Here is a 27,923-nt window from a genome sequence, read left to right as displayed (position 1 = left end):
TACATCTGTTCCATGTACTACCGATACCGTGGACAAACGCATGTTTATGATGGTATCAGTAAATCTAGTAGATCCTAAAAGCGTTTACAACCCATACGTTCTAGCTAGATCCTTCCAGTATCCTTAGTCTTTCTGATAACGTCTTCCGTAATTAATAGTCATATGCTAAGTTATGATAAAACAGATGGTTATATGTCTTGAGCCACTTCAATACCTGCAAGTTCCTTCTAAAAAAATAGAATCCAAATAAGGAGTTGCTGATTCACTACGTAAGCCACGCGATCGAATGGGGAGAGAATTTTTCCTTTAAATTTCTAGGCTATGAGAATTTGGCTATCAGCGTGTTAATTGAATCGGTGCACCGTAGGCAATATCCACAACTTGACTTTTAACCTATTGTAACTTATAACCTAGAGAACACATGGTCATAAGTTCGGAGTTTGAGTGAATTTGTAACCCCGTCTTAATTTATTTGTTGTACTACATTTAGATTCATGTTGCCATTCGCTTGCAGTACACATTTTGCCAGAACCTTCTTCTAATCCCCGAATTCGTCTTTTGCTCTTTAAGCTGCTTTTGATCGCACGCCAATTATCAAGTATTTATCGCGTATTTTTTGGAAGCCGCTGCAAGATCCTGCTTTAAAACAGCGGTTTCCGTCACTACCTTGAACTATTCATAAACCATCTGGACGGCTTTTTCATTTACCAGCCAGAAATAGGTACGCGACGAGGCAAATATATTTAGAAACCTTAATGTCTTCTGGCCTTGCTGGCTGATGATTTCACGTCATACTATAATACGAACGGCGGTAAAAACTTACGAAAAACAACTTAATGAGAAATGCAACAAAAACATCAACAGAAAGCCGTGACAAAAGAGTTGTTCTGTCGTTAAATGGCAGCTGATTTTTGTTCAAAGTAACAATTAAATATTTTTATTATAGCCAATGCATTAACACGCTCTGCAACCTTTTCCGTTCGGTTTTTAGTGGATACAGCAACCGTTCGTCAGGCAACGATCGCGCCAATTAGCTAACAGCGTTTTTTCACTTGTTTATTTTTTTTTGAAAAAAATATAGACGATATACATTTCCTATTAGTACCAAACTGATTTTCTGCCACAGGTCGTACGCTACTGTTATGCTAGTGCAGGTGACTTGTGCAGCGTATAGAGACCTATGTACGTAAGACGCGCACACGTCTATGAGACTCTAGTTTCCTATATCCCATATCGTCCACCTCGCAGATACTTCCAAAACAGTTCTTAAATTCACCTTGTGCCTCTCACCAGCTTTATCTGCCTAATGACGAACGTTAAGAAATGATAGCGTCTCATCTATTCAAACAAGACAGAACACATACTAATCGCTGATTTAGAGGCCTAAACAACCGGAATACGGTACTACAACCAGGTCACTTGCCTACGCATAATATCACAAACTATGTGTACTTGCTATTGACAAAGTACTCACTCGAACGGTGTAAACACAATATTATTCTAGAAATAAATCCATTTTTCATTCAGCTTTTCTGTCACTTTTCGGCCTGTCCGTCCGACCTGGCCGTTCATTGCCATCCGGTTGAGCAGCGGTAATAGCGCTCCAATCCTTATGTCATTATGATATATGGAGTGAATATGGTGGTACTAGGCGTCGAGCGAGCCATTCAAAGATCATACTGCCATTGTAAATGGCTTCTGTTTGGGCGTTAGTATCCCAACGATTGACGCGGCTTAGCGGCGAGTTAAGCAGCATCATTTACCTAGTAGTGGGTTAACTAACTAACAAGCAAACCCAAGACAACATGTTTGTTCATTGCTGCCGCTCACACTGCTCCGCGTAAGCACCAACGAAATAAATGTGCCGTGCATGTGGTTATCACTGCCTGAATCGCCAAAGCAAGCGCGATGGCAGCGGCAGAAGTCGCAGATATATATTGGGGACGCATGGCCGCACACGAGACGCGCACAAAAACCGACCAGTGACCGCCGACGATGGCCATTTCCACTGCGACGACTATTGCTGCTGCTAACGCATTTGGGCAGCGTCAGCGCTTGGGAAGCGCCGTTTCCGTGACAACTAACCGACCCCAAAACGTTGGGGTGGGAGGACCTTTTTTACATGGGATCATCAATAAAAAGAAGGAAGTACCAAAGCATGTTTAAATAAGGATATTATCTATTAGTATTTCATTCCGACGTATAAACACTTGAAATACCCAGTCAAATTCTTAGCAGAAAGTCATACACCTTATGTATTTACGGGTCTTCCATAAAACCGATAAGCCGATCAGACAATCCGTGCGAATAATTATAGCTGAATAACACATTTCTCCCTCTGTCGACATAAAAAAATCATCGGTCCCACCAGAGGTCGTGAATGTTATTCACCAATTTGGCAACATTGCTTGAACAATGTGTCTTAAATTGTGTGATGAATTGAAATCAAATTGTGATTGAAAAGAGCACATTCTATTAAGAGTATGAAAATAGAACAGCGTAAATGCGTGACTGTGTTAAATCAGATCAGCGCTCAGAAAACACGGCTTCATTAAACTAGTTTGCAAGTGAGCGGGTGACAGATAGATAATTGTATGTTCGTGACCGAACAAGTCTTCTTCATGAGCTACTGCGTATGCGTACAAAAGATATATCGAAAAAATAGTGACCCATTGCTGATTTAGCCCGAGCAAGTTAAACGTTTTGCGATTATTTACTCTGCTCAATATAGCGACCCCAAGCAACGCGCTACCGAGTTAACCACGAGCTAAACGATGAAATGCTCCCATCGGACGCTTTACTTAGGCCCGCCAACAGGCTGTTGCCCATACAGAAATCAAACATGCAGAAAACCCAGTCTGAGAACAGGGATCGCCTTAGGACCAATGTTTACATACTAAAAATGAGTTTAAGGCCTTTAAAGAGCCGTTTCTAGCTGATGTTTCAAACTGTTGGATGGTAGCAGTGCAATCAATACTGCTTTTAATTTAGTGTTGGAAAATATATTGTAGTAGAGTTAAACGCATTACCAGCTGTATCAGGTTTAAAAAAAATCCGAATTTAATATACGGTACTGCCGTTCGGTATACTTTAAACAAAGCTTCTAGAGGCATTACTTCGATAATTATTAACAGGTCCTCTTGCTAAAAAATATGTTTAAAAACAAGACGAAAAATGAGTCTGGACACGACTAGATTCCACGTGAATCAAAATATTCCAGCTAAATTTGTACAAAAACTGTTTGCTAAAAGCGACGCAATCTAAAGCGTCATAAGTAACATTGACAACAGTTCGCCGATTCATATTAGTAAATCGACGGTATTTTTCACGCTTTGCCGTTCGTATTTCATCGTGAAGTACAATAATCGCCCTGACACAGTCCTTGCTACGAACTAGCTTACCATTTATGTCAAAACTGTCGCCTTGTGAGCTAACAAAGGTATAATGGATGGCCAAGTATAGGCAAGCTAAAACTCAACGGATGAGAAGCGCTTTTTAGTTGTCTTGGGACTCTAGTTCCATAATGTCTCTCATCCCTGCATTATCGGTTTTTCAACCGAGTGGATTCACGAAAATCTCTCTTTCCGCACTTATCAGAGCCAAAGATTTACCGCTATGTGTATAGCATTCGACAAATAATATATTTCGTGGCTCAATGCCACTAGATTCTACACATTTGATGATTTCTCAGCTGGTGATGATCACCTTTTCATGAATTTATTATGCTACCAATTAATAATTACCGCATAATTACCGCAATGCTCAGGAATGTTGCCAACCTATACGATATGTAAATAGCACCCCCCCCCCCCCCCCTTAAAATTTGTTCTATGATCTTGACACATTTTCGAATCACAGGTGAACTGCGCGCATGACCTCCCGTAAAAAAGACTCACTATAAAGCCACCCCCTGCCATCTATGAAAACGTACGACACCGACTAATTTAAGCTAAAAATCAACAAATTATATGTAATCAGTTTATAATACTGTATTGTCAAGTTGAGAGCTGTCATATTCGCCTATGATAAACTCGTTTCCTAGACAAAAGCAACAGGACTTTTTTTTCACCATGTTACCAACACGCCAGTGTTATTACGATATACGATAAATGAGCTGTCTAAGTGAATCTTGATTTTCCATGTGGTCAAATCCTTAGGACAGGGCGAAAAAGCTCAACTTCAGCCTATCGTGAAAAGTACCAAAACGAATTTCAGCATACGCTGACGGACTGTGGAATTATATGGGTTTTTTTTACAGTGGGCTACACTACCCAGGATTGTTCATCGATAAGGTGCAGCGATCAAAAGAACCGTCGTGGCATTCGTTTAATTACAGAAGTATATTTAGGAACTAAACAAAATATTTATATAGCCTAAAATTCACCGCGGTATTTTGGCGCAATAGCGATGCGTTAGACGCTCAAGCCATTTTCATATATGTACACATAATGTACTTCAATAAAAAATTTTCGGGACGTATAAAATTCTTCAATAATCTGTCCCATTCACGGGAATAAATAGACGATCCGATTTTGAGTGTAGCTAAATTGAAAATTAGATTACATTCTTCAGTATATAGTATTGCTTAGAATGTTTATCTAGCAGTTCCTATTTTGCTCGTCGTCCAGATAGGTATGACGAACTAAGAGTTTTGGAGAATTGGTACGTTCAGAAACGAGCCCATCTTCACCAAGTTGGTACCATAGGTAAAAAACACCTTCGCTCCTATAGATGTCGAATAAATCTGTTACTTTTACATAATTTTTGCTATTGCCTTATACGAACGTGTAAACTTTCAAATCCATAAGGTAAGATGCTGAACAAAATGTTACAATGCACATTTAAATTTCCCTAACACCCTTATTACTATTATCAGCACCAAATATTATGCGCATTAGAAAAAAAAGCACATGGCAAAAAAATTAACTTTGGGCACTAGAATCAAAGGAGAAAACTTACTTTTGTGTTTCCATTTGCCGAGAATTCCCGACATGTTTTTCCACCCGGAACTCATCCTAAAAACACAGTTTAATGGTATTTCTTTTAGATACATATCATTAAAATTACTCGATAATCCAGTTTTAATCTAAGCGAAAAAAAACCACATGATATAATGGCTTACGCCTCACTCCCGAAAAAAAAAAAGAAAATGGGATACTCATAATGGCAACGGCAGGACGATCAAGTGGAGACGGGTTATTTTTTAAGTACTTCTGTTGTAGTACTTAGATAAACGGGACACTGCGAAAAAGTTTGTGTAGGTCAAATATCGTGTTTTTTTATAGTAGTGGATCATCTTGCACTTAAATAGTCTCACTCGAATTTGTACGAGAATGATACCACGCCGATCGATACACGCTACCACAAATTTAAGACATCCTACCTAGTCGATCTATTTACATGTATTTTTCATATCACATATCTCATAAATCAACTACAAGTGAAAATAATTCCCTAAGAAAAAATATTATTTATAAGCTGGAAAATTAGGGGCAATCATTATTAAAAAATTATTATTAAAGACAGGATAGCACTGGGCTTGTTACATCCATTGTCAGCTTTGATTCGTCTTGTGTCGTACACGCAAGCAGCTCTCTGTATGACACATTTTTACCAGAAAAAGTAAAGGTGTCGATAATAGTCCATATGCATTCTCCCAAATAATTATTACGCTGGTGACGACGGTTTCAGATTTTTTTGTTCGGGTACGTCTGCTATGAGGAAATCGACCGCTAAAGCGGACCGCTCCCTGAGAACCAGATGATGCATAAATACAGTAGTGAGACAAAATCAAGTCAACAATACCAACAGATCAGTAGGTCTAGCAGCAGATGAGGACATATTTTTTTGGAAACGGATTTTGTCCGAAGAGGATCAGTTCCATCTCTCGCGGTCTTGAACGTCTTCTCTGCCACAGCATTTGTGTGCTTTCTTGTTTGCCATTTTAACTTAGCTATATAAACACTTATGCGCAAACTGTTATGACGGTGCGATACAGCATTGTTGGTCGTTTGCGAAGCTAATTATAGCACGTCTGATATAAATTGTGAAGGTTCAAATATAAGGCAATTTAGCTATTGCCCAATTAAGGCAAGTTAGCTATAATGCAATGCCTTTTCGAGCTCCATATTTTGATGTTCTTATAAGATTTATTTTCATTAACTATATACCGGACAAATAGTAGATAAACAAAAATGTCTCTTAACTTATGACTGACAATGAGAGTCATGTTGGCAATGTAGTAGTTACGTGCCTGAACGCTAAGCATAAAGACATACGAAACATCTTGAAACCGGCAAGTTTGCGCCGCGCTGAAGTTCACTAAAGCTGTCTGATGCAATCCTAACGCAGTGTTGGGTGGCAAACTTGAAATTTCAGGTTATTGTTATAAAGGAGGATACTAAGAAAAATTATGAATATCATTCGTATGTTAATACTACCACACTACACGTCGTGCAAAGCTTATTGACTCACAATGGCAATCGACAGCTAATCTTTTTAAATATACCGAACTCTATTTCTGTAGATTTCACTGAACTTGCCACTGTCACAGCTTCTCTTCTGCCCATAATTGAATATCGACACAAATACAACACGCGCCCTCCGCGAATGGTCATTCGGCATTAGCTACGGTGCATGTATATACAGGCTGAGCGGGATCAAATAGAGAAAAATGACGTTGCTTGTTTATGAGTTACATTTCCGTAGAATTATTTACAAGCGTTGACATAAGCAAGAAGCCTCTCTCAACATCGGAGTCATATATATGTATAAATATATTATAAAGTTTTAATGTAACTGCCATTTATTTCGATACTGGCCCTGATTCAGGACTTGATCCCTCCGCACGTCATTATCAAAATGACTTTCCTCAAATTTGCCAAAACTCTTACGTAAAACGAGTGGTCCTTCTATTTGAGATGTTCTCCTTAAGCACGAAGCAAAGCTTGTCAGTGTTCACTTAGCGCACCTCCCATATCCCCATAACTTTTGTATGCTAACACCTTGCAATTACACCATAGTGGTAAGATGTAACTTACCTGAATTTATTCAACACGGCTGACACTGGCACAATGTTTTCTAATATTTATGTGTCAGTTTTAGCTCACTACAGTTAATCCAATGGCTAGCACTTGATCACCCGTTTTCACACACACGCATACACTCATAAAAAGTATCGATGAAGTCACCTAAATCCGTAATCTACTCGGAAAAGTTGGGTTTATCGAACAATTGTTCTGAACATCAACAGTTGGAGCGCCAAATTCGATCGCATTGAAGTTCGCTGTGAGGTGCAATATTACCGATGGCAGTTGCGCGACCACTGCACAGTATGTTGATCTTCACTTTTCACAGCCAGTCTCTTATACATCAGCTCCCGGTGCCCGCAATATGCACTACCGTCTGGTTATTATTGACTACGCGCGAGAACACCAACTAAGCCACCCTCACCGTTCGGCTCGTTGACCCTCGCCCCTCAAAGCAACGATGTCGCCTGTAGAAAATTTTTCGCGCTAGCCCACTCGCGTAACGGCGCTTGCTGCCGCTACTATAAACACGGATAAATTTTAGAGGTGGGCACCATAGAGTTACTTCATTCGAGAGCAGTTGAGGACGCTGATGCTGGCGATGATATCGTTTCCAAGCCAATGGTAATGTTGATGGGTACCTCGTGCCGTGGTATGCTACAGTAATTGATTACGACGTTGCTGAGGTGTGACGTTCTCAGTCAATGTTTAGAAATAGACAAGTGCGAACAGCACACTGAGAACTACCAATATCATATACAAGACGGGCCAGCACCACGCGGGCCTCTTACGGTCGTATAACTAGCAAGATGCTAAAAGTACCTATCCTATCGATGTGATTTAGTGGGCACAAGTTGTCTGTGTGGGTGTCACTTTTGATGGTGGTCCAAGTCGTTCACCACTTCCTGACGCCGTAGTTCGACGATCAATAAATGCACGAATGGTTTAACGGCTATAGTCAATTTTGGTGGTGACGTTAATATCCAATCATGTAATAATAACACAGGACACGACTCACAGTTCAGCAGACAACATCGCTAAGTGGATAGTAACAACGATGTCGGTATCCCGTCGTTTAACGAGTCAGAGGGCCACTTGGCAGTTTAGTACACCTCTGTAGGCAGTAAAGAATCGGTTCATCACGGTAGTCAACAACTATAGTCCCTCTAAGGTGTTACGGGTATTGTCCTTTTTCCAACTTTGTACCACCGTCTATCCGTCCTTCAAGCACTTCATTCGGCAGCTGTTTACAATTTACCAATACCGGAATGCGCTGTTTTGCACTGCCAGAAACGATATATATATATATATATATATATATATATATATATACGAACGTTAACTCAAATCCTTAGCACGCATGCCGATCCTGCATACACACAGCGCTGGATCAGATCAACGGGCCCAGAAAAATCCACACATGAACAATCTCTGTTTAGCCGCACATCCACTGCATCAGCTACGCTGAGCTATTACCAACCGCCCTTGTGATGTTCGCACGATCTCTCCTTACCACCCCGACCCCACGAGAATCACGACAAATACACACATTCTAGAAGTGTCCCTTGGTACTTTGGGCTGTAGTAGTTCCAAGTTGATAGTCTGATGGGGGAAATCGATCCAAAGCTTTTCCGGCCACCTGCTGCTATACAGTGATAAGTTATCTGCTTCAAGCTAGCCTCTTCCGAGCACCGTTAACCACTACCGGTAACCACACCTCACTACCATTAACAGTATGATCCGGTGATGCTCAGCGTGCTAGCTATCGATGTACTGCATAATAAGCGACTTTAGCTAATAATTTTTTGTATCGTCGTCGTCGTCGCAGCTAGCTTCAGCTCTCAGCAGCGCAGCCGTTCTTCTTATCACCGTCGTTTTAAAGATATCGAGCGTTTCGAGACGTTCTTGCACCAGCTTCAAGCACCAACTCGTATCTGTCTGAGCAACAACTTCGACCACTGTCACTTTGCGGGTCGGGCGTTTTGCTGCTTCTAGCGCTGCTGTTCGAATGAACGGACACAGCGGCGGCCGCAGCAACGGCAACAGAGCGCGTCTTTTCTCTCTCACGTTGCGATGGCTTTCATCAGGCACGAGCCATGTCTGTTGTAACAGCAGCTCTTTGTCGGCTGTTTACCGTTTGCCAGCCGCAGGCGTCCGTGAGCCAGAAAAGTACACCGGGACAGCTCGAAAAGGATTCCCTGGTTTCAAACAGCACATTTACCTTCATTATGACGGCTGAATATTATAGTGTGTACATTTCTTAGAGCGTATGTGTCTTTAGTTGCGAGGCGACGTACCTGAGAATGGCAGTTGTGTTCTGCCCGCAGCTGCATTTCTTTTGCGAATACTCTTGCAGCCACGTCGAATACGACCGATTGGTATTTCTTTGCTAGAAAGTTAACAATATTTAGCTGTCTTGTTCGTATATTCCGTCCTGTTTTGCTTGCTGAGTTTATTTAACCTGTGGTTTTATTTCTGTTGACAGCCTGACAGACTGGGGATTTCTCGATTGTTCTCGGCAAGCATGTACCCAAGAACGACTACTTATGGGCTAGGGGAAAATTGAGGACGGCTAGGACGCTGCGCAGCAGAACGCAAGCATAAACGGACCTAGCAAAACCGTTTAATAAGCATTTGTATAACCCCCTTGGGAGAAGTGACAACTAAAGAAGCGTGATGATTCGTAAACTGAAGGGCAGTCAATGACGATCTTGTCATAAGTTGCTAACGAACAAGTGGAACACTGTCCAAGATGTAAACAAGCTTAATAATCGGTAGACGCCGACCAAAGATCAGGCAGTGAGCAATTTTCTATGAAAGCACATTAGTTAGAAAGCAGAACGTTGGCCTGTTCAAATAGTCCGAACGATAGTGGAATAGTATTCTAGCCTAAAACGGACTTTTTTCCAAACCCCTGCTACCTCCACTTCTAGTCTACGTAATGAACGGTTGCGTAATAGCTTGGTTTATGTCGCAGGTGACTATCTCGCAAGGTAAAAGACATGTACATATGTAAACTAACTAAGAACTAACGAGCGGAAACTAACGTATCACAAACGTATAATTACGAAAAAACCTGCTTTATTAAAAATTCGCCGTAAGCAGTTAGTAAGGATGCGATTGCATAATAACTAAGGACAGCAATCACAATAACAGTACAATTCCTATTAAGCATCACCAAACAGAATACAATTACAAGGAATATTAGATAGCGATGAGTTAGTTTTTTTTACGTGTCTTCTATTTACATTGCTTCGCATTTGCAAAATTGCATGTAACCTTCAATATTTGGCCTTTAATGGCTTTAGTTATGAAAAAATTGCAGAGGTACTGATATCTGACGCGACGAGCATGATATATTATACTTTGCAAACAGCGCTCAAGTTAGTCACATCAACATGTACGAATTTTCATTGATATCGGATATTTTTACTAAGAACACTCGCTTCCTTAAGTCATCGTAGGTAAAAGTTTTCGCTAAGTTATTTTGACGTCCAAGGATTCTTCATTTTAACATGCTAGACCGAGAACGCAGTTGCAGATGTATGCTTGCAGTTTTTTTCTGATACCGCCATCATGACTATATTCGCGATTTATAGGGTTCTTCTCTTTAGGATCAAAATGACGCCAGGCTTCACCGAACTTAGGTAAGCTAGTTGTTGAAAGCTTTGTGTTTATTATGCCATCGTTCAATGCCGGCATCTTAGTTTCCATCGAATCAGTGAATGTCGTTCTCGAACGCTCTGTGTAAGCTATGGAGCTTTCCGTAACAGGAACTAGACCTGTTTTGGTCCTAGAATGTTGTCTTAAGTTACTTCTGTCACTGTAGCGTATCCCGACAGTTTTATTATTTAAATTCGTTTCGGTGCCTTTACCGTTTCTTTCCGTGGCTGTGCTCGTTTCGAAATGTGTTGTCGTTGTTGTTTCAGTCACCGGAAGTGGTGGTATATCTCCAGGACGTAAAGACACTGTTGAGTTGTTCAATGAATATATGCGGAGCAGTCGACTAACCCAATAGAATTCATCCTCGACTGTAACTATTTCATGGACGTCCTTCACTGGTGAAGTCCCGTAAATATTTTCCAAAAATTTGCTTTCTTTTTTGTTCAAAATATACGTGCTACGAAAACGCCAGAAAAGGATCCGTCTGAAACGTATGATTATATATGCTGATTGTTAGATATAACTTACAAAATGTCGTTCCCATCATAGTGCAGTGCAGGCGTGTTTGCTTTACAAAGTTAGGTATTGCGTTCAAATTTACGCCAAATTTACGTTTCAAGTTCAAAAGAAAGTAGCCATCCGATGTCATGTCTAACAGCATTGAACAATACTGAATCTAATGTTCGAAACATGCTTTAATCATGCACGTACTCGCAGTCCATTGAATCTGCTTTAATCGTTAAGCAAACCAGATAGCGATAGCCAGCCTTTTCCGCAAGGTTGAGTGACGCCCAGCTGACGCCATCGATATCAACAGGATGCGTAACGTTCTTGCGATCCTCGCTACCAACGAAATAAAGTAACTGCGCAGTCGCAAAGAAGTCAGGCTGAAATCCTCTTTGGTGAAACGCTCGCGAGTCCCACCGACACGGATCGTTAGCTTTAAACACAGTCTGGTGATTAGTAAAGAACCAATACTCTACGTCTCCGGGTATCGTCAAGCGAGTCGATAAACGAGGCCTGTTCCACCTCGATATATTGTAGATTTCCTACGTGTTGGTTAGAAATCGCATGCAACGACAGTTAGGACATTAGAAGTAATAGCAAGCGGAGCTAAAGCAGCATGTCGAACAGGTGTGTCGCCCTTTTAAAGTTGCACCTCCGGTTTTCAACATGCGCATTTGTCAAGTTTAGAAAAATTATCAATTAATTATTAATTGTGATTTATTAAGATCCTGTGATATGCAACGAGAATTTAAATTCTTCTTTATTTCCCTACGACATCTACATTCTACACTATAGTGTACATACCGTACGAATATTTGCAGCATAATACACCACGTAGTCCGCGACTCCCATATATTTATTTATTGTCAAATGATTCCACTTTATTTAAATATGCTTAAAAACTTAACTGCAGAGCGACAGTGGAAACAAATACAATAGATCAGTTGACGTTACCTTCAAAACATTTCTGCCAAACGACGTTGATGTCAAATAAAGCCCGCCCAAAGTAAGTACGAGTGGTAGACACGTCTTGTTCTCAATTTTTATATCTTTGCCCGCTTTCATGTAGATTTTCACGTAATCGTCTATATAATCGGGCTCTATGCTTTTGACTCTCTTTATAAACGATTCAAGATCTTCTATATTGCTGTAAAAATGGTCCGTTGCAACGTCGTTCTCAATCTTAAACCATGCCTCACTGATCTGATCGAGAACTTCTGGAGGCTGATCACAGTACTCTGCAAAAATGCAATCCCTCAATACCTGCTTGTTTAATTCAATCAATGCAAAGGAAGTTTCGAGAATAGCGAGGTGACAAAATAAGCGTGTGCTTCAGACGAAATATATTTATAAATAAAACAGGATTGGAGTCTGAAGTCGCTGGCTTACTTTTCGCTAACCTCGTTCTCCGCTCAGTACCTACGAAAATCTTTGAACGGAAATCTTTTCTCGAACGAAAACGGAATATATTTAGATTAGAATGTCAGATAAGAACATTTGTCTTGTCCTTTTGGAATATTATGTGTAATAGTCAAGAGTCAAAGTACGCCTGCCAAAGAATTACATTCTAAAAAGAAACTGTAAAGTAGAGCTTCCATATATTTTATTTTGTCTTAAATTTATTCCTACTTTGATCTGCATTTAAAATAGGTAGTGAAGTTCAATTCGACCCTAATTTCGGTTATTTATTCAACTTCTTGTCGCCTAATTTTGCTAGGTTTGTCGTTCCTCGTCATTGTTATTGCACATCACCGTACTTCAGTCTGACGTTCAATCATAATAGCCCTTCTTTGGATTTGGATACACCTGGACTGAATCGCATGCCAATTTTATGTTGATATGACGCTTCAACATAGAATTACTTCGGGTTACGCAGCCGGGATTTAATGTAAGAACATTATATTATCCAAATAATTAACGAATTTAACTATTCGTATGCGCAACGCTGGATTTGCCTTGTTTACTTTTTGTTTTTTAAGACCAATATTTAGAATATTTTTGGTCCATTTTAGTACAATACCCATGATGACCTTGCCGTTACGTTCTTGTACATCACTAGAAAAAGGATTTGCATGAGTCCAATTCCTACTTGAAAATTATATAAGGCTTTCCCACACGTGTTCTGCGAGAAATTTATTAGAATTGGAGATGTTCTTTGAGAGACATCTGATGCTCTGTTTTTTTCTCTAACACGTAAAAAATGACTGCTCTGGACGGAAGGAAATCCTTTATCAACCCACACGGGAAATATCATCTGTATGGAATAAATAAACGATAGTAATTATCGGCATGCGCAAAAAAAGCCTAATTTGTTATCATGAAAATGTGTGGTTGATTATCTACTATGACTGACGGGATTTACTAACGCGGGAAGCTTTTAGGAGCGCAATGCTGTGACACAGTTATTCCCTTGCGACTTTTCTTGTTGTAGGTGGATCTTGTTTTTACTTTAGCCTGCTTCGCCTGTAGAGTGCACGAACAGCCATCACCTTCCCATTTGGAACACCAATTTCCGCAATTAATAACACTTGCATTGTGAGGAACGTCATAATCGATCAGTCCTACAAGGCACGAATAGATTCGACGTTTTCGGTAGCAGTACTCTGTCAGATTTGTCTTTCCTGTAGATCTATCGTGCCTTGTTATTGCTTGGGCCAAATATTCCGACTCCGACGTATCGCAGCGTAGGGGTCTGATAGGGTCTGAAATCGATAGGCGGTTAATAGTACATCTATACGCGGGGTTATTCTAGTGGATTGCTCACAAATCTCTAGTGTACTGATATTTATAGTTGATTTAAACGGTAAGGTTGTCTTTATTTTTTATAACCTTAACATTTTCGACACTGAGTAGGCACTGAGTAGACACTGAGGCTTTCTTCATTAATTATTATGTTACCACTGTGTCCAAAATCACAATATTTTTCTTCTAAATTAATCAATATTTATTCGAAACATAATAGTGTTATCTAAGTGTCACTTATTGAGCATCAACTACGGGTTCGCCTCGTAAAATCCACCGCACAAATCATTACGCGGTAAACTTTATCCCAACTTTCCGTGAAAGCATAATAAAGGAAAATAGCAGCGTGTATTTCAGCACGTTTCAGCACAGGAGAATACAAAAAAAATATCGCTGCTGTACCTTACACGCTTCAAAAAGTATTTCAATCGCTTAAAAAGCTTCGGACAGTCTAATATTTAGTTAATGAGAAAATAAAAACCTTGCAAAGGTGCATCATGGCGTGATTATTTGACATAGAGCTTAGCATATATAATTCATACGAGACGGTTTCGATACATATGATTAGCACTAATTAGTACAGCTGCTATTTATATAAAACGTTTCGAAGCTATACACGGTAAGTGACATCTATTACAGGAAACGAAGGAATATATTTGTTCGACCCACCAGGATTGCAAATATGCCCAAACGGATAGGTGTTCGAATTGGCACAGAACGGGATGACACCACTAGAAGCGCAAATTTCGCTTAAAACCTCCGTGCATGACACGTCGACGGCGCGGTCCTCTAAAAAAATAAGAAAAAAAAATGCTGTGTGTTTCATGCTTTGGCTAACCGAACTTGTGTCAACTGCGTTTTAGGGTAAACGGAATTACTTTGTGAAACGGATAACGTTTGGCAGAATGGCTAGTAATTCATTAGGTCTTCTAAGCATCCGCTGCATATAGGGACGTTACTCTACGAAGTTCGAGTTCACAAATTTAAGATATGAAATATGTACGCTCTAGAGTGTCGCACGGTGCGATATTTGCAAGCAGAAGCTTCATTTAAGGCGGACTGAGTATTCAAAAACGTACCTCTTGATAGCGCTTCAATGTACTCTCGAGCGAATACGCATCGGACTGGTTCAACGCAAATCCTGTTAAAGCACTTTTCTTGTGCCACATCCCTGCAGCTCGGTGGCTCACACGGGCCTATTTTCAACTTATTTGTGCAAAGGCATTCTGTACCGTCATCTCTGTTGATGCAGCTTGTGGCACCAAAGTTGCGACATCGCTGGAGCTCAGAAGTGGAGCATTTGAATTTACCTTAAATGAATCGATGTCAAAAACTTTTTATTTCTAGCCTATGTGTTAATATACTATAAATATACTATATATAATATGTATACTATAAATAAAAAAAATAAAATAAAAAGTGGCCACCCCAAACTTCGATAGAATCCTATGCTATATCCACGTTTGGTCGCTTATCGGGCACTCCTTACCGTTGTATCTTTCCCAAGAATAGGCTGAAGTCTTTGAGCAAAATACCTGTTATCTAACAGATATTTTGCTTGTCTAGTGCTACTTTATGATTAATAAACTTTGACAATTAGGAATACATCATGGTATTTTATGTCCTAAAAGCTAATATTTTAGATTAGCTGACTGACCATTTCATGTTTAGTCGAAGAATTGATCGAATGATCGGCTCGTATACGCTTCATCCTTTCTACAGACGAGGGATCGACATCTTGGACATAATCGAATAATGAATTGCCTGACCTAACACTTGTTGTGATTGTTTCTTAATATTTGTTGTTATTGTTCACATTAAGTTATTTTAGCGCAGGCTGCAAATTCTGAATTGAATAATTTTGCTTCTTTTTAAAATCACTAGGCTTACACCAAAGCAGTGCTAGTCTACGAGCACCGAAATACGCGAGCGCATGTCCAGTTACCTATCTAAGTAAACCTACGTCAAAATCATTATACTGCTATCCGCGTGTTGGCATATGTTACTAGCTTACCCAGGTGCCACAGGCTAATAGCACCAGCCACTGTCATTGCCATCACTACGCCGACTACGGGTATTAGAAGCCAATACCGTTTATAGTTATTTGTCTTCTGCGGTAGCATGGCGAGTGCGGGCAGCTTCGGTGCAAACCGGTAACCGACATATGGTGAGTCAACATTGGAAGCTGACCAATGGGTCGTCCCGGGAAATCGTCCAGGTGAGGCCACCTGCAAACCACCAATATGATAATGATTAAACACTCGTTGCAGTCAAATCTATTGTTCGAAAAAGAAAACAATAAGCATCACCAAATAGTACACAGTTTTATAATGGTCTGCTAGGCAAGATGACGCAGAGAAGCTCACATCACACCTTGTGTTTAGGTAGATTAGAAACTGTTGCTATTATTTGACCATTATTCTACGGCGTTAAGTAATCCGCAGTGATATGTATACAGGCTGTCGACCTAATATGCAGAAGGCCAAGTCCGATCATGAACAAATCTTACCATGCTTTTCTGTTGTTACCTAACTAACCTTTCGATTCGATCTGGGACTAGAAATCCCGTAGTCCTTCTGTGCTCGCCTTATCGAAGTATATGGTGAGGCTAAGACCTCATCGTCAAGATCTTTCAAAGGTGACGCCTCCATCCGATCTAAGAGCATAGCGCATCTTAAATTGCTATCGAGAATTTTACTGGAGTCCCCTTTAACATCATTCTTTGGAGACTCTGTCAACTCTTTCTGAAGCTCGTCAACGGGCTCTGTGTGTACCGCGCTTGATGGTACGGTAGTAATCTCCATTCCGGTTGAATTCTTATCTTCATTACCTAATGTGTGGGATAATTGATATAGTTGAACGGTTAAAAATTCACGATAGCAGTAATCTAGTTCCCAGTTGTCACCGTTACCTATGTCATTGGGAATCTCAGTAGACAAGGGTTAACCCGGTCACATACGGCTATTCTTTGGCCTCATTTAGCAGCTAATTTGAACCTGTTGCATTAATAGACTCGTCTTATTCAAAGCTTCAACCACTAAAATAACACCAAACATTTGATTGGTCGTACAGCCGTCTAGCAACAATGGCGTACGTTTTAAAGCAAGACAACGATCTGAAACCCTTCCTGGATATTTTCGACAATACCGAGCAACTATGTCACAACAGTTTCTTGTTGATTCTTAGGACACTATTGTCTCCCATTATACTCAACATACATATATACATTCAACCTACTTTCGGATGCAACTGTATTCGTCAGAGGCTTACTGCCACCTCCTTCCTCCTTTGAGGCATTCGTAACGTATGTGCACCAGTTCGAATCACGGGTAGTTGTACTAATAATATAACTCTTGATAATATTCAATTATATCGGGATCATTTGCCGGCGAGGTTCATTATCACCTAAAGTTTAGATTCGTTCTCTAACCAAAATAATTGCAAAATATGTTTACATATGATAATCACTGTGCCTTGTTTACAGTCCAAGGGACAATATAAAGGTGCGACTATAGACGCTGCCTGTCAATGAAACCGCGCGCTTATACTTTACGGCTTTTTTAATGTTATCCAAAAAAAAACTTGAAAGTCGGCAGCTATTAGGCATTCTAAGTCGAGGTCGTTGCAGGAAGAAAACGTTTGTAAAAAAATTTGGGTGCCGTTGCTTCGACTCCCGGGATGAACAAGTAAATACTACGTCGCTTGTGTTGAATAAAGAAAGTTGATATATATAATCACAGTAAGTAAAATAATTTTTGTATGGTTATAGTATTGCTTGTATCTCCAGTTTCTTAGTAGCATTGGACTGGTTCCGGGCGCTGAAGTCCATTATATAAATATACAGAATCCAAATAGATCACGCACGTCAATGTCAGGTAGATACAGTTGACAGAGGCGTTCAAAAATGTTTATTGTTTTCTGGGATACTTTATTTCTTTATGGTATATCATGGCTGATACATTTTATGAAACCTGGCAGAATGTTAAACTGGGTGTAAGTTTGTTAAGTAATATCCCACAACAGCACATCAGTTTGGAGCTTCACAGGAAATATAGTGACCATCTAACAGTCGGGCTTAGCCTTCTTAGTATGGTTGGCAAAATTCCTGTTGTTAAAACCGTTAGAAACCCACATGAATATATTTGCTAAGATACATAATAAATATATTTATTAATCTTAAATAAATAAAACAGAGATACCACTGTATGCCGCGAACAAATGGATAGTTGCCCGATCCAAATGTTTTGAATTTTATATAATACCGTCGTTAAACATTGTTTCACCCGGTTGACCTTGACCTTAAGACGGGGTCTATGTAAACCCGAGTTTGAACGTGGACTATCTTTGGAAACCCTAGGTTCAGTAGCCAAAAATGGACACCTCCCTATCTGACTATCTCACTGACTATATCACCTATCCTAATCTGACTATAGGGTAAACTTTGTTTAGCGCGCTGATTTGTTTTGTTCTGCTCATTTCATTTGGGAAAGAGCTGCTATTCAAACTAGATACAGAAATGGGAACCATCACTTTATTGCTTAATTCTCCACAGAATACATGAGCTTATACATAAATTAGTTTTTCGTATATTGCTCCTATATACGGCTTTTGAATATACTCACTATTTGTCGATATTAAGAGCTGTCCTCTTTCATAGTTAGTTCTTTTCCGCGGCAACCGGTGTATCTAGCGGCAGCAATCCCCGTATGTGCTCACGAAAATCGAACATCCCGCGTTTTCTTACACAAATCAATTTTATGCTTCTCATTTAATTATCTGGATTCTTTTCTGTCTGTGAAGTGTTTAGCATATTATATAGACAGACAGAAGCACACGTACTTAAATATGGAAACAATTTTGAGCAAAATCATTGATACCGAGAAGTTATCTAACTATGTGAAATCTTCTTTGGGAGATCTTGACAAATTAAGGAAAGTTAGCAACGCGTTGAGGAACAACCCAAGTCTTTGTTCAGTTCTAGAAGATGAACTCATCGATCGCCTAGACGAATTCTATACGAAATCCACTCAGAAAGACCATGGTCAGTGCCAGGAGTACTTGCACTGGGTGTGCTGCATCATAGATCGCCTCTCTGTGAAAAAATGGTCGAACCGAAATGAAACTCTTTGGGCTGCTGTTTGCGTAAGTTTTTTTGCAAACTTAGTGTCTAGTGTTTTATCGTATCATATATTTTACATGAACAAGATTACTGAACTCGCTGTCTTATCGTATCTGTAATCTCTCGCGCTAGTCAAAGAGCATGAAATTAATCAAACAATGAAACTGATTTTGTCATCGCTGGGAATTCTATTGGAAATGTTTTTTTTCTTTAATAACGTATCAGTACCATAGGCATTGTAAACGTAAAAAATATAACGTAATTTCTTAACGGTGCAGAAATTCCTAGATTATTCAGGCGTTGTCTCTTCCTTTCCTATTATTTCCTACTGTTCCGGAACCGAAAATCATGTCCTTTCATTTCGTTACACCCATCTGTTCGTTGCCACCTATCGTTTGTGCTAGATACCTGAATAAGCGGCTTTTATATTAGAGCGGTGCGGCTAACATGCACGTCGTTAGCAAACAACAAGACATTTATGATACATTAGAAACCTGCATTACTGTTAATAATAATTTTTAAAATTATCGACAAGGTTATGAAGTATGAACGGCAACATCGCTTTCAGACTCTACAGGATAAGTTTTTCGGGTAGTGCCATGTTTTATTTTTCATAGTACCATTCGTAATTCAAACAGTGTGTCAGTATAAAATAGTTATTATTTTACCTGTATTTTTGCAGTGGTAGCACACATAGCATGACTTAGCTGAAAGTAATCCTCGCGTAAATCTTTTCAGGATGTCGATATGGGCTGCGGACCAAGCTTATTGAAACTAGCCCTTCAGTCAAATGTTGTGACTCAAAGTGATCTATTAAATCGTATTAACGAATTACCTTCTACGGCGCTAATCCATGGTATGCAGGCTGTGCAGGATAAGGATATGCTACTTAGTGCAGCCACAAAAATTCTGGATGATACCACATTGTAAGTATTTTATAATATGTTGTCTATTAAAATTTTCTACATATAGTGGACTTCAAAACCTTATTATAAAGCCATATTATATATATATATATATATATAGCGATTTAGTTGTATGGTTTTATACGAATATGCCTATATGCAACGATAACATATATTAGCAAATGCTGCTCGCATCGGAGTTTATCTTCATACAAAAGCGTCAGAAACGCGCAAATGTGTCATTTAGAATGCCCTAAAATACAACCCATAAAAAGGCATCTGTGTTTGGGCCCGAATGCATGACCTTTTGTAAAAGCTGTGTTACTTGAAGCAGTTACCTTTTCTTTGATTCTTACTTGAATCATTTATGAAAGAGTTAACCCGTGATGTCCTCAGTAGCAGAGCTAAAAAACACGGAAACAGTTCAATTTTTGTAAAGTATTTTTTAAGTTCGAGAGAATAATTTGCAACATTTTTTTCTATATATTTTGTGCATTAGTTGGTTTCTATAATCGTTTTCTATGAACGCGTGTGTTAATATTAAATTTTTTTTATTGCACTAGGATAAAGCTGCTCATAGCATTACAGTGCGTAAAGGCGTCATACGTGGATTGGGCCCTGTCCTGTAACGACGTCGCCAAACGATTGAGCGTTGCGCTAAAGGTGATTTAGAGGCCCGCAGTCTTTCCTGGATGTTTCTGGTTATTTGCATACACATTTGTGAAAGCTTACCTAGATTTTACATGTTCTGCTAAGGCGTGTCCGTGTATGAACGATGCTGTCAGCTATGCTAATATTCTTCGACCAAATTCCATGACAAGACGTGTTACATGAAATAGCATTGGAACAAGAAATCAAATCACACTTAATTCGATTCGGTATCCCACGAAAAATTGGGTGATCTGTCTTTGTTCAGGCGCTCCATGTAAGTGACGACGCTAATCTCAAACGCTCCTCCCTAACATTGTTAAGGCAAATTCTTAGCAAGTGTGGGGTAGAGTGTGGGGAGCTAATCGTGAATATGCTGTCGGTTGCTGAGCAAAAACAAGTGCATCTCATCGAACCGGTACGTGTGTTTTAGTATAATACTTATTCCCGCACTATGAATAATTACGTCTTGTCATAGTCAGAAAATATATAGGCTGCTTCGATTGTCTTTATTAACATATCTGAAGGAATTTGTACCGCATGGCGAAATATTTGCAACTTCATAATGCGCCAGGCACGTCGTGCCTTGTCTTATTCAGCTCTGTTTATTGGGGAATAATTTGTCAGTTTATGAAAAATATCCCCGTATCATATGTACAGTATAAAATTTCCTTTTACAAGTAATTAATTTCAATGAAATTGTGACTAACTGTGATTTTTTTCGTTCTTAAGGTTCTGATGCAATTTGTTGAAACAACGCGCGATTCGTCTACCTCGGACGTCTTTTGGACCTTATGCGTGTTTCAGCGACTCTTTTATCACCAAACTTCATGGGTTCGCATGACAAGTCTTCGATATTTTCTCGGTCTTCATAATTTCCATCGGCGCGTGTTCACAAATCACGGAGAACACTTCTATGCGGAATCATTTCTGGATGCTATTGATCAACTCTCACTTTACGCCAGGTACCTTATAATTTAGTCTTTATCAGGTGTTCGTTCTGCAATAGATCTCCGGCGAAGTAATTGACTAAGTATTTGAGAGAAATTTAAATGGATTTGTTAGGCGGAAAAAAAAAAATTTTTTTCGAATTTTTTGACCTCGAAGGATTTTTTCGAATTTACGATAAAAAATTACTCATTATATTCTGAGCTGAAAAGAAACAGCAAATTTTTTACACATAAAAATATCGCTACAATAAAAAGGAAAATAATACAGGAGGGATGACATATGTGAAGTGTGCAAGCTACAAGCTCGAGTTTGCGCATGGTTTCCGCAGTAGTGGCCAAAGAAATTCTAGTGGCGAAAATTGTGAACTAGTCCAAATCAAGGTGAGGCCAAGAAAAGCAAATAGAAATAACAATTCAATTGATTGCTCACTTATTTCTTTTTAGGACGGAAACGTGTCCGCTAGCAGGGCCATCATTGGTTGGGTCAAGCCTTCGAGACTGGCTTCAAGGTCTTGAGGAAAATATTCATAAGAAACAATTTTCTTCGTTCGTTGCGTGTTTGTTACACAACGTGTGTGCCCGTAGTTCATGGAATTCAGTGTCACTTCTGTATATATCCGAGGCTATTGTGTCGCTTGGTAGCGTCACCTTACTAGAGAGCCTTCAGCCAATTCAGACAGCGTTGAACATTTGGTCATTCCAAGAGCCACTTGTTAGAGGGTATATAATACGACTCTGGTTGCACATTGCATGTAAATTCTCTTCTGAAGATGTTAAGGTAAATTACCAAACACCGATAGGTTAACGAGTTTTGCCCTTGCCTCAATTGATCCGTCACTGTTTTCGAACACTATTCTAAAAAAATCGGTTACAATTATGACGCCATTTTGTTTTTTTACAACGATCTTTCATTCTACTGCCAACAACACAATCAAGAAGAAACATTTTTATTTCAGTAGTTTGTTGATTTAGTTATTAATTTGTTTGACTAGCTGTTCGAGATCACTTTCCTCGACATTCTCTTCCAAGACACCTAAACTCTTTGATGATTTTTTTCAGGTTAAACAACTGTGTCAACTTGCATCCCAGTTTCTCGAAGACGCTGGTTGTATTCGAGAACATCTCATTCCTTTGGAAGTTGAACCTTTTAGTCCCATCGGCCTGTGCATCCTTGCTTGGAAGCAGTCCGATTGTGCAGAAGAAATTCTCAATCTAAACGCTGATAATCCTCAATTGTGGCTACAACTTTCAAAGGTCCGAACTGTACCATCGGTTTGGAAAGCTTTGAAGAAAGCGATTGAAATTGATAAAGTACAGATAGCTGGAATAGCGTTACTCAAATCATCAGCAACACGTGAAAACGAAAAAAACGCTATTGTTGAGGTTCTTGGCAAGACTAGGCTAAAACGTGACGTCCTCAATGATGCTATCAACGCTCACCTTGATTGGAGGCTGTTTTACCTTTGGTCGAAAATGGGTTCGGAGGATTCTCCCATTTGTGCGAAATGCTTTTCTGAAGTGGCCCAGATTTCCGACTGGGCCGATATGTTTGCCAAACCGAGCATCACTTATATGATCCGCACACTTTCCAATATCTCCGTTTTGCAGAGCTCACAAAAACATGCTGCTGAGACCCTCGAGCTGGCTTGTCAACTGTTACCTTTAACGCCCCAACCGATGGTATCTGATCTATTGCGGCTCATTAAAGCATATTTGGGTGCTGCCGATTCCCGAGAGACTCTAAGCCGAATTTTGAATATGTCTTGGGTGTCTTGTTTAGAAACACGAAAAGCCACGTCGATGTTTTCTGAGTGTGTCAATGTCTTCATGAAGATCCTTTTTGATCGGTCTGTATTTTTGTTTGCATTTGATGACCTTTTGGAGATCTGCGTCATGGTTCGGGAATATGTGGACAGCGTCCCCTGGTTTGGTGAAATGTTTTATTTAACAATGATTGGGTTTCTCAGAGAAAACAAACAATGCATTGGCATTATGTGTGATCAAGTAGCTTTGGGTCTATGTTATGGGCCAATATTTCGAAAGGATCAAAAGGTGATTCTGGACACGGAGCGATACGTTCTGAACAAACTGACTAGTACATATATGCCCGATTCTACTAATCTGAAAACATTAACTGAATGCGAAGCGGCGATTAATGTCCGTGCCAAATGTGTCAGTTTTATCCGTACAATCGAGCCAGATGATGCATGGAAACTGATTAAAGCGCTCCAATCGCATGATAATGCAGTGTCATCCACAAGAAAAAGGTTAGTAAGATTCTGCTGAAAATGTTTTGTTATTAACTGTTAATCCTAGAGATTGAATTTACGTTTCCTTATGACGTCTATTTATGTACGTCTTTGGATCTCTTGTATGATTTAAATTGGCTGCATCAACAGATTAATCCAGCCATCCATAACATGACCATACATTTAAATACCCCATAAAGAGAGATGACTGTGTAGACTACGTTGCTACCTTGGATGTTGCTATCTTAGGGTAAAAACTGATTTGCAGATTAAAAACGATGTTGACCGAATTTATTTTCCTGAACTCATGTGTTGACATCATCTGTGAACATACAAGGTGTTAAAAAGAACAACAATTTATGTTTTTAAAACAAGTAAGTTAGAGACACATGACTTGTTAACTTCGTTGAAGTCGTTAAACCCTGTTGCCTAACCAACTATATTTTCTGCATTTTCACCAAACGTACATACGTAACGTTAATATCTAAGCTTCTCGTTATATTCGGATTTTTTTATTAAATACGGCGTATAGAACCATGTTGACCGCCATCTCTGTATGCGGATAGTAGAACATAACGTAGCGCCTACTACCTTATCCATTTCAGGTACTTCAATAATTCCACCATCCACCGTGTGAAGACCCGTGCGTGGCAGGCTATTCTCGTGCTGCTTGATACAGCTAAAAGTGGACCGATGTTGGACGCGTTTCTAATATATGTTCTTGAACAGCTCAAAAATGGATTGCATCAAATGACTGTACGAATCCTCATGGAGTGGTGCACGGTCAAGGTTATCCTCAGAGGGCAATTCGATGTCATTGATTTAATGTCATCAGCAACCGACAAGGTGAATGACCTAGATACTGTTGTAGCTCTCGCTGTAAATTAGTTTAGCCAGCGTTCGGAAGTGTTTGTCTTACTGAATTTTGTCACACACGTAATTCGTTCGCATTAATTCCAATCTGGCCGCTATTTTTGCACCACATGTCCTTACATTTTCCTACTACGCTTATTGCACATCGCCTATATCTTTGAAAACATACAGAACATAATATATACACCACATGCATACTTACGATAATGTGCTAACCTGTTTTCGTTCTTCGAATGGTGATTTCAGGCATCCGCTGAACGCATGGGGTCCATTTGCTCCTACCTTAATATCTTGATGCATGTCTGTTGCGCTATCCCCGATTGTCAACTTATTACACGCAGCGCTCCACTCGTAATGCCTTGGATGATGGCGCAACATTTTGCAGTTCGTTTGCACGCACAATTCGTATTTCGTCGTATTGTCAGCCTATGCCGCTGTGAATCCCAGAAATGTCATGCCGTGTACCGACCTCAGCTCGAGGCTCTTCAGAGGGTCGTCAACTATGGGGGAGGCGCAAAAAATGCTACGAAACTGGATAGCGATTTTTACATGTCAGAATGCGTTTTACCCGAATGCGAAACCTACGATCTTGTGTTTGACAAAATCCCAAAGTCATACGGTTTGGCAGATGTCGACTGTGTCCCATCAGCGCTATTTGAGGGCGACTCAAGTTGGGCAAGAGATAGCGGACGCGAGGTTAATACTGAACTGAAGATTGAGGTATACACATCCTGATCAATCAGTATATTGTCTATGACATATACATATGTATACCTTTATTCTGCATTTATTCAAGTAATCGGAAAGTTAGACGTAAAAAAACAGGAAAGCAAAGAGAAAATGAAATTAAAACTGCCTAAATGTAATCTATTTCAAAATGTCGAGCATATCTGTATATATGCTAGTACATGTTTTAACATGTTTTGATGCGGAATTCCTGTGCTTCATTCAGCTGGTCGACGAAAATTGCTCGAGACCTGATGTAACAACGGCTATACACGAAGCTAACTATCAACGCAAGATAGTACCTGTGAGCGTCTTACTCGAGGAGGATGGTCGTCTAAGTAATTCTGCGTATCAAAACAGCTACAGGTTTTATACTTATTTCAGAAATAAGAAAACAATTATATTACATTTTCTTATTTTTGCTAATTTATTTTTGTTTTGTTAATTTTTGCTAAGTAGCTAATTTAATAGGGATAGAGAAGCAATTGCCGATAAGCTTTAGGTTATGAGTATTAAACAAACCTCCCAGCTATGCGTATACTATGCACAGGCAGGGTGAAACTCGCAAGTCAATTTTGAAATCACGTAACTTGGAAACTTCACTTTATTTACTATTTATATTCGCAGGAACGAATCTGAGCAAGAACAGCTTATCGTGGTAGCGTCGATGATCGATCGACTTCCGAATCTCGGTGGCATTTGCCGAACCGCAGAGATCTTTGCTGTGTCAGAGTTGGCTATTGCCAATATCAAGACACTTGACATGAAGGAATTCCACAACCTCTCAGTATCCTCCCATCATTGGCTGCCGATCCGTGGGGTGCCGCCTTCAGCCATTGAGGACTACCTTCGTGAGAAAAAAGTCGAAGGCTTTACTCTTATAGGCGTTGAACAAACTGCGCGCAGTGTGCTATTAAATCATTTCGTTTTTCCTAAGAAGTCACTTCTATTGCTTGGGTAAGGAAAACAGATATGAAGATAATCTATACACTACAAACAGCTGTACTTTATGGCTATCCTTCCCTGATTACTGAATACGTATTTCGCCGTATGCCACTCAATCGCATAAGGGTAGTTAGAATCGCAAAGTGTATTCACCTGGTACGCGGCCGAATTGATGAGAGATGATGACTCGTCTATTACCTGCCGGTCGTTTAATAAGATCCTCCCTTTTGTAACACAACTAGACGTACTCATTCTCGGATGTTACCATTTGTATGCTCGATTGTATCTTATGAACGAATTAACTTAACATGCATGCGATGAGCCAACATTGTATGCACATCAATGAGTTCTTGGCGTGGTTCATTTTGTTCTGTGCCTATTTATAGGAACGAAAAGGAAGGCCTTCCGTCGCACCTTATTCATGAAATGGACCACTGTGTAGAAATCCCACAGCAGGGAGTGGTTCGTTCGCTCAATGTGCATGTTTCTGCAGCTTTGCTTGTATGGGAATATCGTAAACAGCACATGCCGTCCTGCGCAACTAATTAGAGAGATGTTGCCGTAAAGGATGTTTTGTTGGTGGAGCTTGGTTGCTAGGAGTTTCTTTTTCGAACGGAGAAAACACGTTGACCTACTTGTTGGTAAAAATCTAATGAAGATTAAGCACGGTCTTTTATTAATAGGTTTTCTTCAATAGCACAATTTTAATTCATATCTTGTGTACCTGTCAATATACATAGCGAACTGTCACAGCATTGTTAGCAGATTTAATCTAATCCTTGGTTTGACAGCCCGTTGTACCTAAATCACAATATTATAGACTAACGGATGATATAGGTTTTATTGGTATCCTGATTTTGTTGGAATCTGTGTTGGGTGTTGATGTTAGTTTCTATTTGAATTCACTTAATAACAACTGCTAGTGGGAAAAGCTGTTCATTTATTATCGTCATATTGTAGAAAAGATAGAGGGCAACTGAGTGCTTGGTCAATCAAGCGATCTATGAAACGTCGGCTGATGGAATGCTTAACGGCGGCATCGGAAAACTCGAGATATTTTTGTCTATGAAACATGTATATAGCGAGATGGCCTGATAGCCACAATTTCGTGTGTTACCAAATGAATAGTCGTGCAGGTGTTGGAACTTCTTTCTAGAAGTGTATGCATGTAACGCTGACACAGTACTGCAAATCGGCAAGTTTCCTAGCAAGAAAGTTACTCAAGGATTGAAGAAACTAATAAAACAAAATTCAAAGATACAACCAAATGAACATATGTGCATACTGAGAAAAGTTTTATACCATATATTAACATACCTTTCAAGCTTGGTTATATTTCGGATACATTATACTTCAATGATCAAATAAACGTGTTAAGATAACCAACGGGTCTTTCTCGACTATTTTACCATGTCATATAGTTTAAATGAGACAGGTTCGTTCGACAAAACTACGTACTTAAGAGAAAACTTGGAAGTGACAGAAAAATTAAACAAATGCGGCTGTTCTTTACAATCCATGAGTGCTCAAATTCCTATTGTATAATACTATTAGGCGCAAAATTATTT

The 27,923-nt window shown here is 39.6% G+C and overlaps 3 protein-coding genes and 1 long non-coding RNA gene across 8 annotated transcripts in view; 2 read left to right on the top strand and 2 right to left on the bottom strand.

The window, feature by feature from the left end:
- LOC111247299 (low density lipoprotein receptor adapter protein 1-A-like) overlaps positions 1-6,913 on the bottom strand; it is a 43,334-nt gene extending 36,421 nt beyond the window's left edge. Inside the window, exons 1-2 of the mRNA XM_022798034.2 lie at positions 6,894-6,913; positions 4,960-5,015 (exon numbers count right to left, since the gene is read on the bottom strand). Coding sequence (XP_022653769.1) covers positions 4,960-5,014 — 55 coding nt within the window. The 5' untranslated portion in view covers position 5,015; positions 6,894-6,913. The remainder of the gene's footprint in view (positions 1-4,959; positions 5,016-6,893) is intronic.
- Positions 6,914-10,087: 3,174 nt separating this feature from the next.
- Positions 10,088-18,694, bottom strand: LOC111248412 (uncharacterized). Of its 3 annotated transcripts, none has more exons than XM_022800730.2 (9): positions 18,563-18,694; positions 16,478-16,770; positions 15,955-16,168; positions 15,020-15,250; positions 14,610-14,729; positions 13,565-13,900; positions 12,153-12,436; positions 11,403-11,740; positions 10,088-11,175 (listed from the first exon to the last, which is right to left on the bottom strand). In XM_022800730.2, exons 2-9 carry the CDS (start codon positions 16,742-16,744, stop codon positions 10,539-10,541), a joined length of 2,427 nt encoding a protein of 808 aa, XP_022656465.1. In that variant the 5' UTR covers positions 16,745-16,770; positions 18,563-18,694; the 3' UTR covers positions 10,088-10,538. The 3 variants fall into 3 exon arrangements, with proteins under 3 accessions (XP_022656465.1, XP_022656464.1, XP_022656463.1); XM_022800729.2 differs by lacking the exon at positions 18,563-18,694 and adding an exon at positions 18,140-18,382; XM_022800728.2 differs by lacking the exon at positions 18,563-18,694 and adding an exon at positions 17,178-17,428 and having other exon boundaries at positions 10,089-11,175.
- On the top strand, positions 10,960-13,571 carry LOC147756884 (uncharacterized). Its single transcript, XR_015324455.1, has 3 exons — positions 10,960-11,099; positions 11,409-12,204; positions 12,916-13,571. It is a non-coding gene; the product is annotated as an uncharacterized LOC147756884 (long non-coding RNA).
- Positions 18,695-18,785: 91 nt separating the features above from the next.
- On the top strand, positions 18,786-27,737 carry LOC111248410 (uncharacterized). 3 transcript variants are annotated; one of them, XM_022800720.2, is made up of 12 exons: positions 18,786-19,082; positions 19,798-19,985; positions 20,528-20,627; positions 20,881-21,030; positions 21,345-21,577; positions 22,007-22,340; positions 22,622-23,829; positions 24,417-24,657; positions 24,931-25,404; positions 25,637-25,776; positions 26,038-26,367; positions 26,742-27,737. In XM_022800720.2, the coding sequence occupies exons 1-12, from the start codon at positions 18,786-18,788 to the stop codon at positions 26,902-26,904; spliced, it is 3,858 nt and encodes a 1,285-aa protein (XP_022656455.1). In that variant the 3' UTR covers positions 26,905-27,737. The 3 variants fall into 3 exon arrangements, with proteins under 3 accessions (XP_022656455.1, XP_086840619.1, XP_022656456.1); XM_086984493.1 differs by lacking the exon at positions 26,742-27,737 and having other exon boundaries at positions 25,637-25,714; positions 26,038-26,185; XM_022800721.2 differs by lacking the exons at positions 18,786-19,082; positions 20,528-20,627 and having other exon boundaries at positions 19,845-19,985.
- The last annotated feature ends 186 nt before the right edge of the window (positions 27,738-27,923 follow it).

This window comes from Varroa destructor, unplaced genomic scaffold (assembly GCF_002443255.2).
Source record: "Varroa destructor unplaced genomic scaffold, Vdes_3.0 BEIS01000003.1, whole genome shotgun sequence".
Taxonomy (NCBI): Eukaryota; Metazoa; Arthropoda; class Arachnida; order Mesostigmata; family Varroidae; genus Varroa; species Varroa destructor.
The sequence above is the reverse complement of the archived record's forward strand: the minus strand, read 5'-3'. Positions and strand labels throughout refer to the sequence as shown.

Bases quoted from the DNA above. Each gene is read 5' to 3' on its own strand.
- LOC111248412 (XM_022800730.2), bottom strand. From the start codon at position 16,744: ATGGAGATTACTACCGTACCATCAAGCGCGGTACACACAGAGCCCGTT. The intron at 14,730-15,019 runs GTACGTTTTTGA...TTATTTTTTTAG, and splicing joins CATTGAAGCGCTATCAAGAG to AGGACCGCGCCGTCGACGTG. The intron at 13,901-14,609 runs GTGGGTCGAACA...TATCGATTTCAG, and splicing joins TGGGCATATTTGCAATCCTG to ACCCTATCAGACCCCTACGC.
- LOC111248410 (XM_022800720.2), top strand. From the start codon at position 18,786: ATGGAAACAATTTTGAGCAAAATCATTGATACCGAGAAGTTATCTAAC. The intron at 25,405-25,636 runs GTATACACATCC...TGCTTCATTCAG, and splicing joins ATACTGAACTGAAGATTGAG to CTGGTCGACGAAAATTGCTC. The intron at 26,368-26,741 runs GTAAGGAAAACA...GCCTATTTATAG, and splicing joins AAGTCACTTCTATTGCTTGG to GAACGAAAAGGAAGGCCTTC.